The 14,562-nt window shown below is 46.2% G+C and overlaps 1 protein-coding gene across 2 annotated transcripts in view; it reads right to left on the bottom strand.

Annotated features, from left to right (window-relative positions):
* LOC144118962 (uncharacterized) overlaps positions 1-12,773 on the bottom strand; it is a 70,515-nt gene extending 57,742 nt beyond the window's left edge. For both annotated transcript variants that reach the window (XM_077651719.1, XM_077651720.1), the window contains exon 1: positions 12,635-12,773. In XM_077651719.1, the coding sequence (XP_077507845.1) occupies positions 12,635-12,758 (124 nt within the window). In that variant the 5' untranslated portion in view covers positions 12,759-12,773. The remainder of the gene's footprint in view (positions 1-12,634) is intronic.
* Between the last annotated feature and the right edge of the window lie 1,789 nt (positions 12,774-14,562).

Below are 14,562 nucleotides of genomic sequence, written 5' to 3'. Positions count from 1 at the left end.
GAGACGCTTGAAGAACTTGAAAACAAAGTGAAAGACGACATAATCATAAAGAAGATAGGTATAACACCTACAGGTATAGAAAGACTTCATAGGCTTGGGCGTAAATCCAGTGACAAACCTAGACCGGTTATTATAAAATTTCTTGACTATCGGGAAAAGGCATCCATTTTACAGGCAGCCTACAAACTAAAAGGATCGTCGTACTCTATCTCGGAAGACTTCTCAAAGCGCGTGCATGACTTGCGTAAACTTTTGTGGGACAGCGCAGCGGAAGAAAAAGCAAATGGCGCTAAGGTAAAGCTGGTCTTTGATAAAGTTAGCATTGATACTGTTATGTTTGTTTGGGATGCCCAGAAAGTAGAGCGTGTCAGATTGGTCAATAAGAAAAATAACTGACAGAAAAAGCATGATCCTACATCCTTGAAAATCTTAAACATTCACTGCAGAAGTGTAATCAATAAAGTAACCAAGCTTGAAGGGCTCCTTTTTACTAACAATTCAGACATTGCTGTGCTAACCGAAACATGGTTACATGATGCATTTTTCGACAGTGAATTCGTGCCTACTGGTTACAATGTACTCCGGAAAGACCGTACTGGAAGAGGTGGCGGCGTCTGTATGATATACAAGAAATCATTACGAGTTTTAAGGATGCCTGACGTGCCTACTGTAGAGTGCATTTTCAGTAAAACATATTGTGGTACAATCAGGTACATTATAGGTGTGTTGTACAGGCCCCCTTCTTCTTCCATATCGGTTTTAAATGATTTGAAAACTTACATGAACACATACTTAAAACCTGGCGATCGGATAATTCTAGCTGGCGACTTTAATCTGCCTAATATTGACTGGCGCACGATGTCCCTCAAAAACCATAACGACAAAACAGGTGATGCCATGTTGGACATAGCATTAGCATTTGATTTATCCCAACTTGTTGACGAGCACACCAGGGTACATGACAGCGCTAAATCTATACTGGACCTTTTCTTCGTAAGCGGATCTATTAGTACTAAAACAAAATGCGAAATAATCCCAGGAATCTCCGATCACCAGGCCGTGTTCCTTACCTTATCTGATGCCGCTATTGACAGGCATCCAAAGCAGTCATGTTTTCCCAACTTCTCACGCGCTGATGACACACCATTAATCGATACCTTATCCTCTCATTTTGATAGCTTTTCGAGGTCTACTGTAAATATAGACGATCTGTGGATTTCTTTCAAGGATCTGGTTATGATGTGTATTAGCCGTTTTGTGCCAATCATTGTTAAAAAGACAAAACGTGGCAATCCCTCGATTTCCCGCACTTCAATGCAAATGCGCAGAAAATTAAAAAAGTTGAAAAAGAAAAGGCAAGCAGTTGTCCATCCTGAAGGCCTGCTGGATAAAATTTCCGCTCTGTCAAGTCAACTACGAGGACAAGTAGCACTTGATAAAGAAAATTATTTTGGCGATTTGTTGCCTAATTTTATAACTAGCTCACCTGAAAAATTTTCGCGTACAATCTCACCAGTATCTAGGGATTCCCATGCATTTGAAATCAATGGCACATTAACACATGACGGAAAAGTAATATCAACCGCCTTTAACGAATACTTCAAACACGTTTTTACTAATGATAATGGCATACAACCTGTGTTCGAAACATGCCTACCTCCGATGCCTGACCTTATCATCAGTGAACAGGGTATAACTAAAATGCTTTTGAATCTTAACGTAAAAGAATCCCTTGGGCCTGATAAAATACCCAATGCATTCCTAACTAGGTATGCAGAATGGGTGTCCAAGTATTTGTTTATAATTTTTTCTAGGTCTCTAAACGAAGGACAGGTTCCGAGCAACTGGAGGACGGCCAGAGTCCAACCACTTCATAAAAATGGAAACAAACAGTACATTAATAATTACCGACCGATTTCATTAACTTCGACAGCTTGCAAAATTTTGGAACACATAATACACACCCAAATTTCCCATTTTCTTGAACAACACAATTTTATTACAAATTTCCAACACGGATTCCGGAAAGGTTATTCTACTTGTACCCAATTAGTTCAGAATATACACGATTTTGCGAAAGCTATTAACAATGGTAGCCAAACAGATGCCATTTTTATGGATTTCGCCAAAGCATTTGATAAGGTCTCTCACAAAAAGCTGCTTTTCAAAATTAATAGCAGACTCAGAAATAACAAAATCATTAATTGGATTTCGGCATATTTGAATAACCCTCAGCAATATGTCTCTTTTGGGGAACATTCCTCTCAAAATCTTTTCGTTGACTCTGGCGTCCCTCAGGGCTCAGTGCTTGGGCCACTCTTGTTTATCATTTACATTAACGACATCGTGAAAGACATTCCAGTTAATATTAAACTATACGCGGATGACTGTGTGCTATACTCGGCAATTAAAAATATGTCAGATCAGTTAAAACTTAATGACGCTTTTCAGAAAATTAGTGCCTGGTGTGATGCATGGCAGATGCCTATCAATTTTCAAAAAACCGTGTATATGAGAATCACTCACAAGAAAAGTCCACTGATGTTCCAATATTCATTTGACAACAATATTCTTTCCAAAGTCTCACACTACAAATATCTAGGGCTAAGGTTTACTAACAACCTTGACTGGACTAAACACATTGATAAAACTATAAATAATGCAAACCGTAAACTTTTTTTTCTTAGGCGTTCATTGAGACTTTCCACACCCCGAGTTCGGCTTCTAGCGTATAAATCGATTGTCCTTCCAATATTAAATTATGCGGCAATAATTTGGGATCCATTCACCAAAACAAACGTAAATAAAATTGAAAAAATACAAAAAAAAGCAGTACGTTTTGTTTACAATAGCTATGGACGCACATCAGTAAGTGACCTCTTAAGGGCTGCTTTAATATCTATAACCGAAAGGAATCGCGTTTCTCGACTAAAGTTCTTATACCAATTGGTCAAAGGTCATTTTAAAATTAACATTGATGGACTAATATCTTTCTCTTCAGGTTATTCTACAAGACAACGTCACAATCTTACAATCACCCCTTTCACCCAGCGTAATAACTGCTTTAAATATTCTTTTTTTCCGCGAACAGTAACGGAGTGGAATCAACTTACTAACGACGAAGTCTTACAGCTATCTGTAACATCATTCATCGGCAGCCTCAGTGCACAATAATGTCCTCTGTCATGCATTCCCGGTTCCCATTTTTGAACTGAATTTAATATTGTGGTCGTTTTGGTGCTCTTTCTTCATTTAATTATTTCCCTGTTGACCATGTTCAATGATGACTTGATAGTAGTGTATTTATATGCCCCAAACCTTAGTGTACTTTTTTGTTGTGTTACGTCATTGAGCCTTTCATTTTTGCTGTTGTGTTTTGTTGCTTATGATTAATTTGTGGCCTTTGTACTTTTTTCTTAATATTTGTACTTACCTATTTTCTGTATGCTCACCCTGCGAAAATCTCTTCCTGGGATTGCAGTATTAATAAATAAATAAATAAAAAAGAGTCATGTTTTCCTGAATGAAAAGAGCTATATCGCTACCTTTAGCTTGCCCTTTTCCTTCAAGCAAGCATCTCTTATCGCCTGTCTCGAGAAACTCACCATTATTCCGGGCAATTTCGCGCCGCCCACGTTCAAAGACAAATCAGTTCCTGTTAGATGAGGAACCTCCAACTTATCAGCTACAGTGTTCAATGAGGAAATGAAGTCAGCCTTGCGACATGGATTCGAAACGATGACATACGCAACTCTAATTGTAGGTCTTCTCAAACTTTGCACGTCTTCTCTTAGGGTTTAGTTGAGGTGCCCACTGAGAAGTGAGACAGCTGCAGCAACAGTTTCTTTCCTAAAAACCAATTTTCGTATACAAATTGTGAGGCAACCGTTAGTCGTACAAAGTTGCCGGTGTGTCTCGTTCCATGTAGCCTTCGTCTCTTAGCGAGGCTAGAGGCATGCTAACCGAATATCCGGTTTTTTCACTCAGACCTTACGGAATTCATCATTTGTGTAATCACCGTCCAGAAATGTATCCTTATTTCATTTCTCAGTGCGCAACTAGTGTCTAGGTCGGATACTCACGATGACAACTAATGATTTCGCATTAAAACCACGTAAGCAGCCGTAAGTACCCTCTGAAATTTCCCGAGTATAGTTTTACACCTCATCAGATTAGTTAATGAGCTTCGGTCATTGGGTCATTTTTGACCAATATATATATATATATATATATATATATATATATATATTATCGAGCACGACGATAGGAATATGGCGATAGTTTGAATCGATAATGGTCAGCAAAACAGCAGTGATCCTTTCTTCCGCCCAAAAATTTGTCGTGAGGCTCGCTGCCTCTTCCTTTCCTTACGTTTCATCTTCTGGAAATAATAATAATAATAATTGGTTCTGGGGGAAAGGAAATGGCGCAGTATCTGTCTCATATATCGTTGGACACCTGAACCGCGCCGTAAGGGAAGGGATAAAGGAGGGAGTGGAAGAAGAAAGGAAGAAGAGGTGCCGTAGTGGAGGGCTCCAGAATAATTTCGACCACCTGGGGATCTTTAACGTGCACTGACATCGCACAGCACACGGGCGCCTTAGCGTTTTTCCTCCATAAAAACGCAGCCGCCGCGGTCGGGTTCGAACCCGGGAACTCAGGATCAGTAGTCGAGCGCCCTAACCACTGAAACTTGATGTTAGAGGGAAACAGTTCCATAATGAAAAATGTGTACTCGTTTGAATGGGACAGAAGTTGTGATTCTGGCACATTTGGTTGCGTTCGATAGGTTGAGCGCCCCAAAGCAATGCAGGTAATGAGCGGCGCTGTAGCGGAGTGTTCTGGATAAATTATCCGCTGAAGTTTTTTAAAGTGCACTCTCACAGTACACGAAAGTCGCGCGTTCGATCCCGCCGACGGCGGGTGCATTATCAATGGAGGCGACATACTGGAGGCCTCTGTACTTTTCGATGTCAGTGCTCGTGAAAGAAGCCCCGGTGGACGAAATTTTTCGGAGCTTCCCTCTTCGGCATCCCTCACACCATGAGTCGCTTTTGGAGCTATACACGTAAAACCAAACCTAAATCTCATCACCTTTGTTGCTGACCCATTCAACCATACACAAATGTTTATTAGAGAATATTGCCATTCCATTACTTGTAGTTGAAATGGCTGCCAACACTTTCACGTCAGAGACAGCCGCCTTACATTTCAAATGACTTGCAGACACACAAGAAGCAACACGAATTAGTTTAAATTTCGAAATGACTGTACAAACCTGGCACACATATATTACAACATATTACACTGTTTTTCACAGATCCTGCACAATCAGTGAAAAATCTTTGAAAAAGGAGATTCTACGTTGCACCATCCATTAGTGAGGTATAGAGGTGTAAAATATTTGTCATGTAGCTAGGCCATTCATTGCAGAAATAATCAAAGTTTGTACTGAATCCTCTCCAAATTTTTAACACAAAATTTAGTGCCATTCATTTCTCTGTCAATATTAATCTCTGTTAACACAGCACGGTAATAAGATTTGCTGTCATGTTACAGCTCTTTGAATTTCGTAAAGCAGTCCAATACGTGGTCACTGTACAAAATTTATAAACATTTATTCACTACCTTATGCGCTCAGAACTTTTACAAAAAGTACATATGATTTATAATTAAGTGTCTTGTGTCAAGAAATTGTCCATAAAAATTGTGCCGTTTTTTTATTTGCCGGTTCTAGCCAAAGATGCATCATCAGGTTTTTAACATTTTTGAGCAATTGATAAGCAATTCAAAAACTTTATACTGTTCTTCTAGAGATATAACACTTGGTAAAAATGGTTACGCTAAAAATTGTTGCAATAACATTACAAAAAATGACAGATTTGCAAAAAAAATCGTTCCACAGAGCATTATGCTGAAACTTTCATACAGAGGCATTCCTAGCAAGAAGGCAAAATATAAACAAGCTAATCGGCCGTTTCATTTGAATTTTGCTCAACAATGTTAGGCGTCATTTTTCTTTTAGTTCAAACCGAATTTCAAGTCCAGCCCGCACCACCGCTCATGCTCTCCCTTTGCTCCACAACTCTGCCGCCCCGCAGCTCAAACTCATCTCTCCATACACTGACGTGTTGAAGCGCCGCTAGGCCGCTTAGGCGTAGCCAGCATCATTACTTCTCGCGGACTGTGTTTACAAGAGCGATGATATGCCAGGATCGAATCAAGTGACTTGACGGGTTATTAAGAAGAACGAAATTGATCGCCTCAGGAAGCTGGCATCTGACCGCCTGTACCGTCTGCTTGCTCTTGTTTCCACCAACGCATCTGCCGGAGCCAATGCATTCCATTGAGCTTCCAAGTTATGAACGGAGTTTCAACCTTTTCTGTAAAGAGTCGCCGCGGTGGCTGAGTGGTTATGGTGCTCGGCTGCTGGCCCGAAAGACGCAGGGTTAGATCCCTGCCGCGGCGGTTGAATTTCGATGGCGGCGAAATTCTAGAGGCCGCTGTACTGTGCGATGTCAGTGCACGTTGAGGAACCCCAAGTGGTCGAAATTTCCGGAGCCCTTCACTACGGCGTCTCTCATAGCCTGAGTCGCTTTAAGACGTTAAACCTCCATAAACCAAACCAATTTTTCGAGTAAAAAATCGTTCATGTCTTCTTTGCCTTCACGTGGCAGAGAACAGGGCTGAGCTCGGTGAGGTCGAAAGGCCCACACCGTTTCATTTTCATTCTTCGTAGAGTTGCAACAACTAATGTTTCTACCGGATAACAAGCACACAAAGCTTCCCGAACATTTTTGAGAAGGCACAGTTGTCGAGCGCTCCTCCCATATTTATTGTAGGCGGCCTCGTTCCTCAGCGCTCGCCGCTCTTCGGGGAAAGGTCGATTTCCGTTATCCGTTTCAGGTACCGTTCCATCGCTTTCCTGCAGCACAATGTATAATCAACGCTCGGCCCCAGTGCTCCTAGGCGTGTTCACGGACGCGCTGTTGCTGGGTGTATTCCCCATCGGTTGTAGGCAACCTTGTTTTCCAGCTTTCCCAGTGCACCGGCGACATCTAACTTCCTGCATATGTTGCAGGCACAGGTGCTTGGCGCTCTTACATTTCACATCGTATCTGCGGCGCTGAGCGATGGTGCACCTCGGCGGATTCGCGGACGCGCTCTTGTTGTGCAGCATTCCCTATCTGTTGTAGGCGGCCTTGTTTCCCAGCTTTCCGAGCGCATCGGCGACATTTAACTTCCTGCTTATGTTGGAGGAACAGGTGCTTCGCATTCTTATATTTCAAATCGTATCTGCAGCGCTGAGCGATGGTGCACCTCGGCGGGTTCGCGGACACGCTCTTGTTGCAGGAGGTCTTGTTACCCAGCTTTCCCAGCGCATCGGCGACATCTAACTTCCTGCATATGTTGCTGGCACAGGTGCTTCGTATTCTTATATTTAAAATTCGTGTCTGCGGCACTGAGCGATGGTGCACCTCGGCGGATTCGCGGACGCGTGCTTGCCGTGCAGCATTCCCCATCTGTTGTAGGCGGCGTTGTTTCCGTGCTTTAACAGCGCATTGGCGACATCTAACTTCCTCCATATGTTGCAGGAATAGTTGCTTCGCATTCTTATATTTAAAATCGTATCTGTGGCACGAAGTGATGGTGCACATCGGCGGGTTCGCGGACGCGCTCTTGTCGTGCGGCATTCAGCATCTGTTGCAGGCGGCCTTGTTTCCCTGCTTTCTCAGCGAAACGGCGACATCCAACTTCCTGCATATGTTGCTGGCACAGGTGCTTCGCATTCTTATATTTCAATTCGTGTCTGCGGCGCTGAGCGATGGTGCACCTCGGCGGATTCGCGGACGCGCTCTTGCCGTGCAGCATTCCCCATCTGTTGTAGGCGGCCTTGTTTCCCAGCTTTCCCAGCGCATCAGTGACATCAAACTTCATGGATATGTTGCAGGAACAGGTGCTTCGCATTCTTATATATCAAATCGTATCTGTGGCGCTGATCGATGGTGCACCTCGGCGAGTTCGCGGAAGCGGGTTTGTCGTGCAGCATTCCCCAACTGTTGTAGGCGGCCTTGTTTCCCAGCTTTCCCACCACATCGGCGACATCTAACTTCCCGCATATGTTGCTGGCACAGGTGTTTCGCATTCTTATATTTCAAATCGTATCTGCTGCGGTTAGCGATTGTGCACCTCGGCGGGTTCGGGGACGCGCTCTTGTCGTGTGGCATTCACCATCTGTTGTAAGCGGCCTTGTTTCTAAGTTTTCCCAGCGCATCGGCGACATCTACCTTCCTGCATATGTTGCAGGCACAGGTGCTTCGCATTCTTATATTTCACATCGGATCGGCGGCACTGAGCGTTCGTGCACCTAGGCGGGTTTGCGGGCGCGCTCTTGCCGTGCAGCATTCCCCATCTGTTGTAGGCGGCCTTGTTTCCCAGCTTTCCCAGCGCATCAGTGACATCAAACTTCATGGATATGTTGCAGGAACAGGTGATTCGCATTTTTATGCAAATCTTATCTGTGGTGCTGAGCGATGGTGCACCTCGGCGGGTTCGCGGACGCGCTCTTGTCGTGCGCCATTCCCAATCTGTTGAAGGCGGCCTTGTTTCCCTGCTTTCTCAGTGAAACGGCGACATCCAACTTCCCGCATATGTTGCTGGCACAGGTGTTTCGCATTCTTATATTTCAAATCGTATCCGTGGCGCTGAGCGATGGTGCACCTAGGCGGTTCGAGGACGCGCTCTTCTCGTGCAGCATTAACCATTGTTGTAGGCGGCCCTGTTTCCCGGCTTTCCCAGCGCATCCGCGACTTCTAACTTTCTGTATATGTTGCAGGAACAGGTGCTTCAAATTCTTTTATTTGACATTGTATCTGCGGCACTGAGCGACGGTGCACCTCGGCGGGTTCGGGGACGCGCTATTGTCGTGTGGCATTCCCCATCTGTTGTAAGCGGCCTTGTTTCTAAGCTTTCCCAACGCATCGGCGACAACTACCTTCCTGAATATGTTGCAGGTACAGGTGCTTCGTATTCTTATATTTCACATCGCATCGGCGCAGCTCAGCGCTGGCTTACCTCGGCGGGTTCGGGGGCGTGCTGTTGTCGTGTGGCATTCCCCATCTGTTGTATTCGGCCTTGTTTCTCAGCTTTCAAAAACGAATCTGTGTCATGCAACTTTCTGCACATGTTGCAATCACAGCTGCTTCGTACTCTGGTATTTCACATCGTATCGGCGGCGCTGAGCGCTGGTGTACCTCGGCGGGTTTGCGGGCGCGCTGCTGTCGTGTGTCACAAGTTCCCTGTCTGTTGTAGGCGGCCTTGTTTCCCAGCTTTCCCAGCGCATCGGCGACTTCTAACTTCCTGCATATGTTGCAGAAACAGGTGCTTCGCATTCTTAAATTTCAAATCGTATCTGCTGCGATTAGCGATGGTGCACCTCGGCGGGTTCAGGGACGCGCTCTTGTCGTGTGGCATTCACCATCTGTTGTGTGCGGCCTTGTTTCTAAGTTTTCCCAGCGCATCGGCGACATCTACCTTCCTGCATATGTTGCAGGCACAGGTGCTTCGAATTCTTATATTTCACATCGGATCGGCGGCACTGAGCGTTCGTGCACCTAGGCGGGTTTGCGGGCGGGTTGTTGTCTGTCACAAGTTCCCTGTCTGTTGTAGGCGGCCTTGTTTCCCGGATTTCCCAGCGCATAGGCGACATGCAACTTCCTGCATGTGTTTCAGGCACGGGTGCTTCGCATTCTTATATATCACATCGTGTCGGCGGCGCTGAGCGCGGGTGTACCTCGGCGGGGTCGCAGACGCGCTGTTGTGTGGCATTCCCGATCAGTTGTAGGCGGCCTTGTTTCTCAGCTTTCAAAAACGAATCGGCGACATGCAACTTCCTGCGCATGGTGCAATCACAGCTGCTTTGTACTCTGGTATTTCACATCACATCGTATCGGCGCTGAGTGCTGGTGTACGTCGGCGGGTTCGGGGACGCGCTCTTGTCGTGTGGCATTTCCCATCTGTTGTAAGCGGCCTTGTTTCTATGCTTTCCCAGCGCATAGGCGACATGCAACTTCCTGCATATGTTGCAGGCACGGGTGCTATGCATTCCTATATTTCACATCGTGTCGGCAGCGCTGAGCTCTGGTGTACCTCGGCGGGTACGCGGACGCGCTGTTGTCGTGTGGCATTCCCCATATGTTGTAGGCCACCTTTTTTCTCAGCTTTTATAAACGCATCGGTGACATGCAACTTCCTGCGCATGGTGCAATCACAGCTGCTTTGTACTCTGGTATTTCACATCGTATCGGCGGCGCTTAGTGCTGGTGTACGTCGGCGGGTTCGGGGACGCGCTCTTGTCGTGTGGCATTTCCCATCTGTTGTAAGCGGCCTTGTTTCTATAATTTCCCAGTGCATAGACGCCATGCAACTTCCTGCATATGTTGCAGGCACGGGTGCTATGCATTCTTATATTTCACATCGTGTCGGCAGCGCTGAGCTCTGGTGTACCTCGGCGGGTACGCGGACGCGCTGTTGTCGTGTGGCATTCCCCATATGTTGTAGGCCACCTTTTTTCTCAGCTTTTATAAACGCATCGGTGACATGCAACTTCCTGCCCATGTTGCTATCGCAGCTACTTTGTACTCTCGTATTGCACATCGTATCGGTGGCACTGAGCGCTGGTGCACCTGGGCGGGTTTGCGGGCGGGCTGTTGTCGTGTGTCACAAGTTCCCCATCTGTTGTTGGCGGCCTTGTTTCCCAGCTTTCCCAGCGCATCGGTGACATGCAACTTCCTGCATATGTTGCAGGCACAGGTGCTTCGCATTATTATATTCCACATCGTATCGGCGGCGCTGAGCGCTGGTGTACTTCGTCGGGTTCGCGGACGTGCTCTCGTCGTGTGGCATCCCCATCATTTGTAGGCGGCCTTGCTTCTGAGCGTTCGCTGAGCCTCGGCGGCGATCGACCACCTGTATCGGTTTCAGGCACTGCTGCTAGGTATTGTGCGGCTTCAGTTTGTATCGGCGGTGCTCGGCACTAGAGTGCCTCGGCGCGTTCACAGACGTACTCTTGATTCTCAGCCTCTCTTTAGGAACAGCGACGGATGACTTCCTAGATCTGCTGCAGGCACTGCTGCTCGTCCTCCTCAACTTCGTAACAGTGGTGCACGTGCCAAGTGGTCTCTGGTGGTTTTCGGATGGACTCACAATTCTCTTATAGGCGGCCTTCTTCCACAGCCTTCCCAGCTCATCGGCGACGGTCGACTTTTTGAAAATGTTGCAGGCATTCTTGATATGCAGTGTCCTGCATCACTTCGTATCGGCGGCGCGTGTGCCTAGTGTTCCGCGGCGGGTCACGCACTTGCCCTTCTCGGGCGGCATTCATGATTCTTGTAGGCGGCTTCGTTTATTAGCTGTCCATGCGCATCAGTGACATTCCCCTTTCAGCATCTGTTGCAGGCGCTGCACGTTCGCATTTTGCGGCTTCACTTTGTATCAGCGTCACTCGGCCCTATTGTTCCCTAGTGGGTATGCGGATGCGCTCTTGTCGTACACATTTGTAGTAGGCATCCTTGTTTCTGAGACTTCGCTGCGCAGTGGCTACGGGGTAGGCTTCCTGCGCCTGTTGCCGGCACTATTGTTTCGCATCGTACTGTTGCACTTCGTATGGAGAGCACTCAGCCCTCGTGTTTCTCGTGAGCTGTTGCTCATTATTATCTGGGTAAGATCCGTGCTCTGTATGACTCCTCCGCTGCCACATTCTTACACCGACGTCCCGAGCTTGCGGGGGTGTGCCGGTACTTGTGTTGATTGGATGAAGGCTTTGTCAATATTCTTACTTCTTTGCCAGAATAGGCAACTGTAACTAACTTTGGCAGCTCTCAAAGTATAATAAACAAATAAACAAACCATACGCGCCTGCTCTGGCTCTTACTGTTGGCTGCCACTTTAGTTCCGAGATGACAAGTGTCTGTTAGCCATCGCTTTTCGCAGGGAGTGAGAGCACGCTGAAAACCTGAGAATCTGGCTTTACTGCACCATATTGTAAACGACATCTAGTGGAAGTCCTGGCATGTTTCCCATTCGCGTTCTTCGCAATGGGCACTAACAATAAAGCAACAGTAGAATCATTACAAAGCCAGCGCTCCGCACACATATAAGTGTCGCGTGCAGCACGGCAGTACTGTTATTTTGTAGCCATCAAGCCCTTACCAGTTGCAATACTAAAAGCAGACTGTATGTGCAGAATTGAAGTGGCTCGTCGTTGCAGTGTTTGTATCTACGTGTTTAAAGTGTTGATATATTTCAACTGCATCTGTGTCCGATTCGTGTTGTGTGCACTAAGAGAAATTATTTTAAGCGAGCGGTGCGGAGGAGTGCTGTGCAAAGAGACCCAGGGTCAGTGGCGCCGCATCGATTGGAGTATCAGAAGTGACGTGAGAATTACCTGTAAATTTATAGGACTCATACAGCGAGAAGCGCTGCGAAACATGTTTTGGTGCATTTGGCTAGGCTACGCGGCCGCAAAGAGCAAAACTCAAGAGAAAGCCACAACATGCGCCTTAATCCCTGCTGGAAGACCTCAGCAGTATTGTCGACCCAAAAAATATAAATACGCGAATACAATAATACTCACTTAGCGGCCCACCACACCATCGCATTTTTTGATCATTTTCAGCTGCTATCGAACATGGAAAGCAAACCATCAGTGCCATCCAAAACTGTAGAGCAGAGCGCGTCCGTGCTAGCTCGTGTGCCATCGCATGCGGCTGCAATGCTAGCCTGCTTGTACTGGATGCAGAACTGAAGTATAGCGACACACAGTTTTTATTCAAGGTTACCTCCTATGTCCACACCTGTCAGCGCCCGTGGAGATACATAGCCCTGTCCCGACGAGTGTCAGGCCAGACGGCGCGGGCGGGTCATTACTACATTTGTTTTCTTCTTTCACGGGCTAGCCCTTGGTAGCCCAGGAAGCGTGCTCCTCGGCCATCTATTCTCGGCGTTGGAGGCCGTGTATGATATATAACGTGCCCAAGATGGGATTCATTGTTCACTCACTGTAGGTCAGCGTCCTTGTAATTCCCGCCACGCGGCACACTGTTGATGACATGATCTACCATAAATCACACGGCCAGATTGAAGCGTACGCCAGGAAAATACAGAATCATAACAAGAAGAAAAGTGCAATGATTCTTTCGGAACATGTCACGAAGACTGCAAAATGGAGTTAACTATTGGCGTATAATTAAGTATAGTTTGTTGGAGCAAGATTTTCCATCAGCTTGCCAAAGAGATGGTGACAATAAGAAATGCATTCCCCGTTTTATTGCCGCCAATGTATTAATGCTCCGTGATATGTTTCAAGCAATTACCCAAGACTAGCTGCGCCTTGAACTTTCGAGACTTGCGTGTTTCATTGCGGTATAAATATCTGTTCCAGAGGTTGCCACCTTTCACGCTTCTGCTCTGTCTAGTGCATTTTGTTGCGATGTGCTGCTTTCACATCTTCGCGACTCAGCTACGAGCGAAGCGCACTGCTGGTTCATCAAGCCGCTTGTCGTTTACCGTGCTGCAGTCGCCATGCAGCTTCCTGAATCTTGTAATGGGGGCTCGTCTTTATTGCCCAAATTTGCCATGTGAGATTACTTATTATTAAGGACAGTTGCCGGGCCAGTTGGTATATGATCTCACCGAAAAACAGCGCGCTTACACAGGACACGATAAAGGAGACACGCACACACACAGCGCTGTGTGTGTGCGTGTCTCCTTTCTCGTGTCCCGTGTAAGCGCGCTGTTTTTCGGTGAGAGATAACTTAACCTATATGGTACAGGTGGGTTTTCTGAACGAAATTTAACAGCGCTCGTTGCTTATGCTCGTTTCTACACGCCCGTAAGTGTTGTGAACAACTAGGGTGGTAGCTCTGGATGCGTGTGTGTCGGCTCTGCGTTGCACGATGTCCAGAGCAGACTCCCTACAAGTGGTTCAACTCTCACTGCTTGATTGGAGCGGGACCGAAGGCACACCTTTTTAATAAAATGCTCTGCTGGGCTAATTGTTATAGCATACTATATTTTGAAAGTGCTTTGAAAGACAAGGACAAGAGAACTAGATGAGACAAAAGCGCGTTTGTCCCGTACAGTTTTTTTTGTTCTTGTCTTTATTTGCGCTTTCATAATCAAAGAACATGCCACTCTAGGGATATCGCAACCGGATTTCTATGGCGCCTTGACCACAGGAGTCAATACAGCGCCGACCCGTGTACTTCGCAGAGAGACCGGCGCATTGCGATTCAGCCGGCGGTACGGTTAAATCATAGTTTTTTCATAAAACGTTGTGCAATTAAAAAAATAGGCCTGCAGAAGTAGAAGAACGCTTTTTTCGCCATAGCGTAGTGAGCGATGTACCACGTCAGAAAACCTGTATATTGTATTATGGCAAACTAACATTTTATAGATAAATTTTGAAGTATTGTTCTTAGCTGCCTTAACTTTAGAGAGGCGTGTAGCCCACCGTGAATCTAAACCGGGTCATTTTATAGACTTCAAACGCAGATATCCTTC

Source organism: Amblyomma americanum, chromosome 2, assembly GCF_052857255.1.
Source record: "Amblyomma americanum isolate KBUSLIRL-KWMA chromosome 2, ASM5285725v1, whole genome shotgun sequence".
Taxonomy (NCBI): domain Eukaryota; kingdom Metazoa; phylum Arthropoda; class Arachnida; order Ixodida; family Ixodidae; genus Amblyomma; species Amblyomma americanum.
This window is presented reverse-complemented; position numbering and strand designations above follow the sequence as displayed.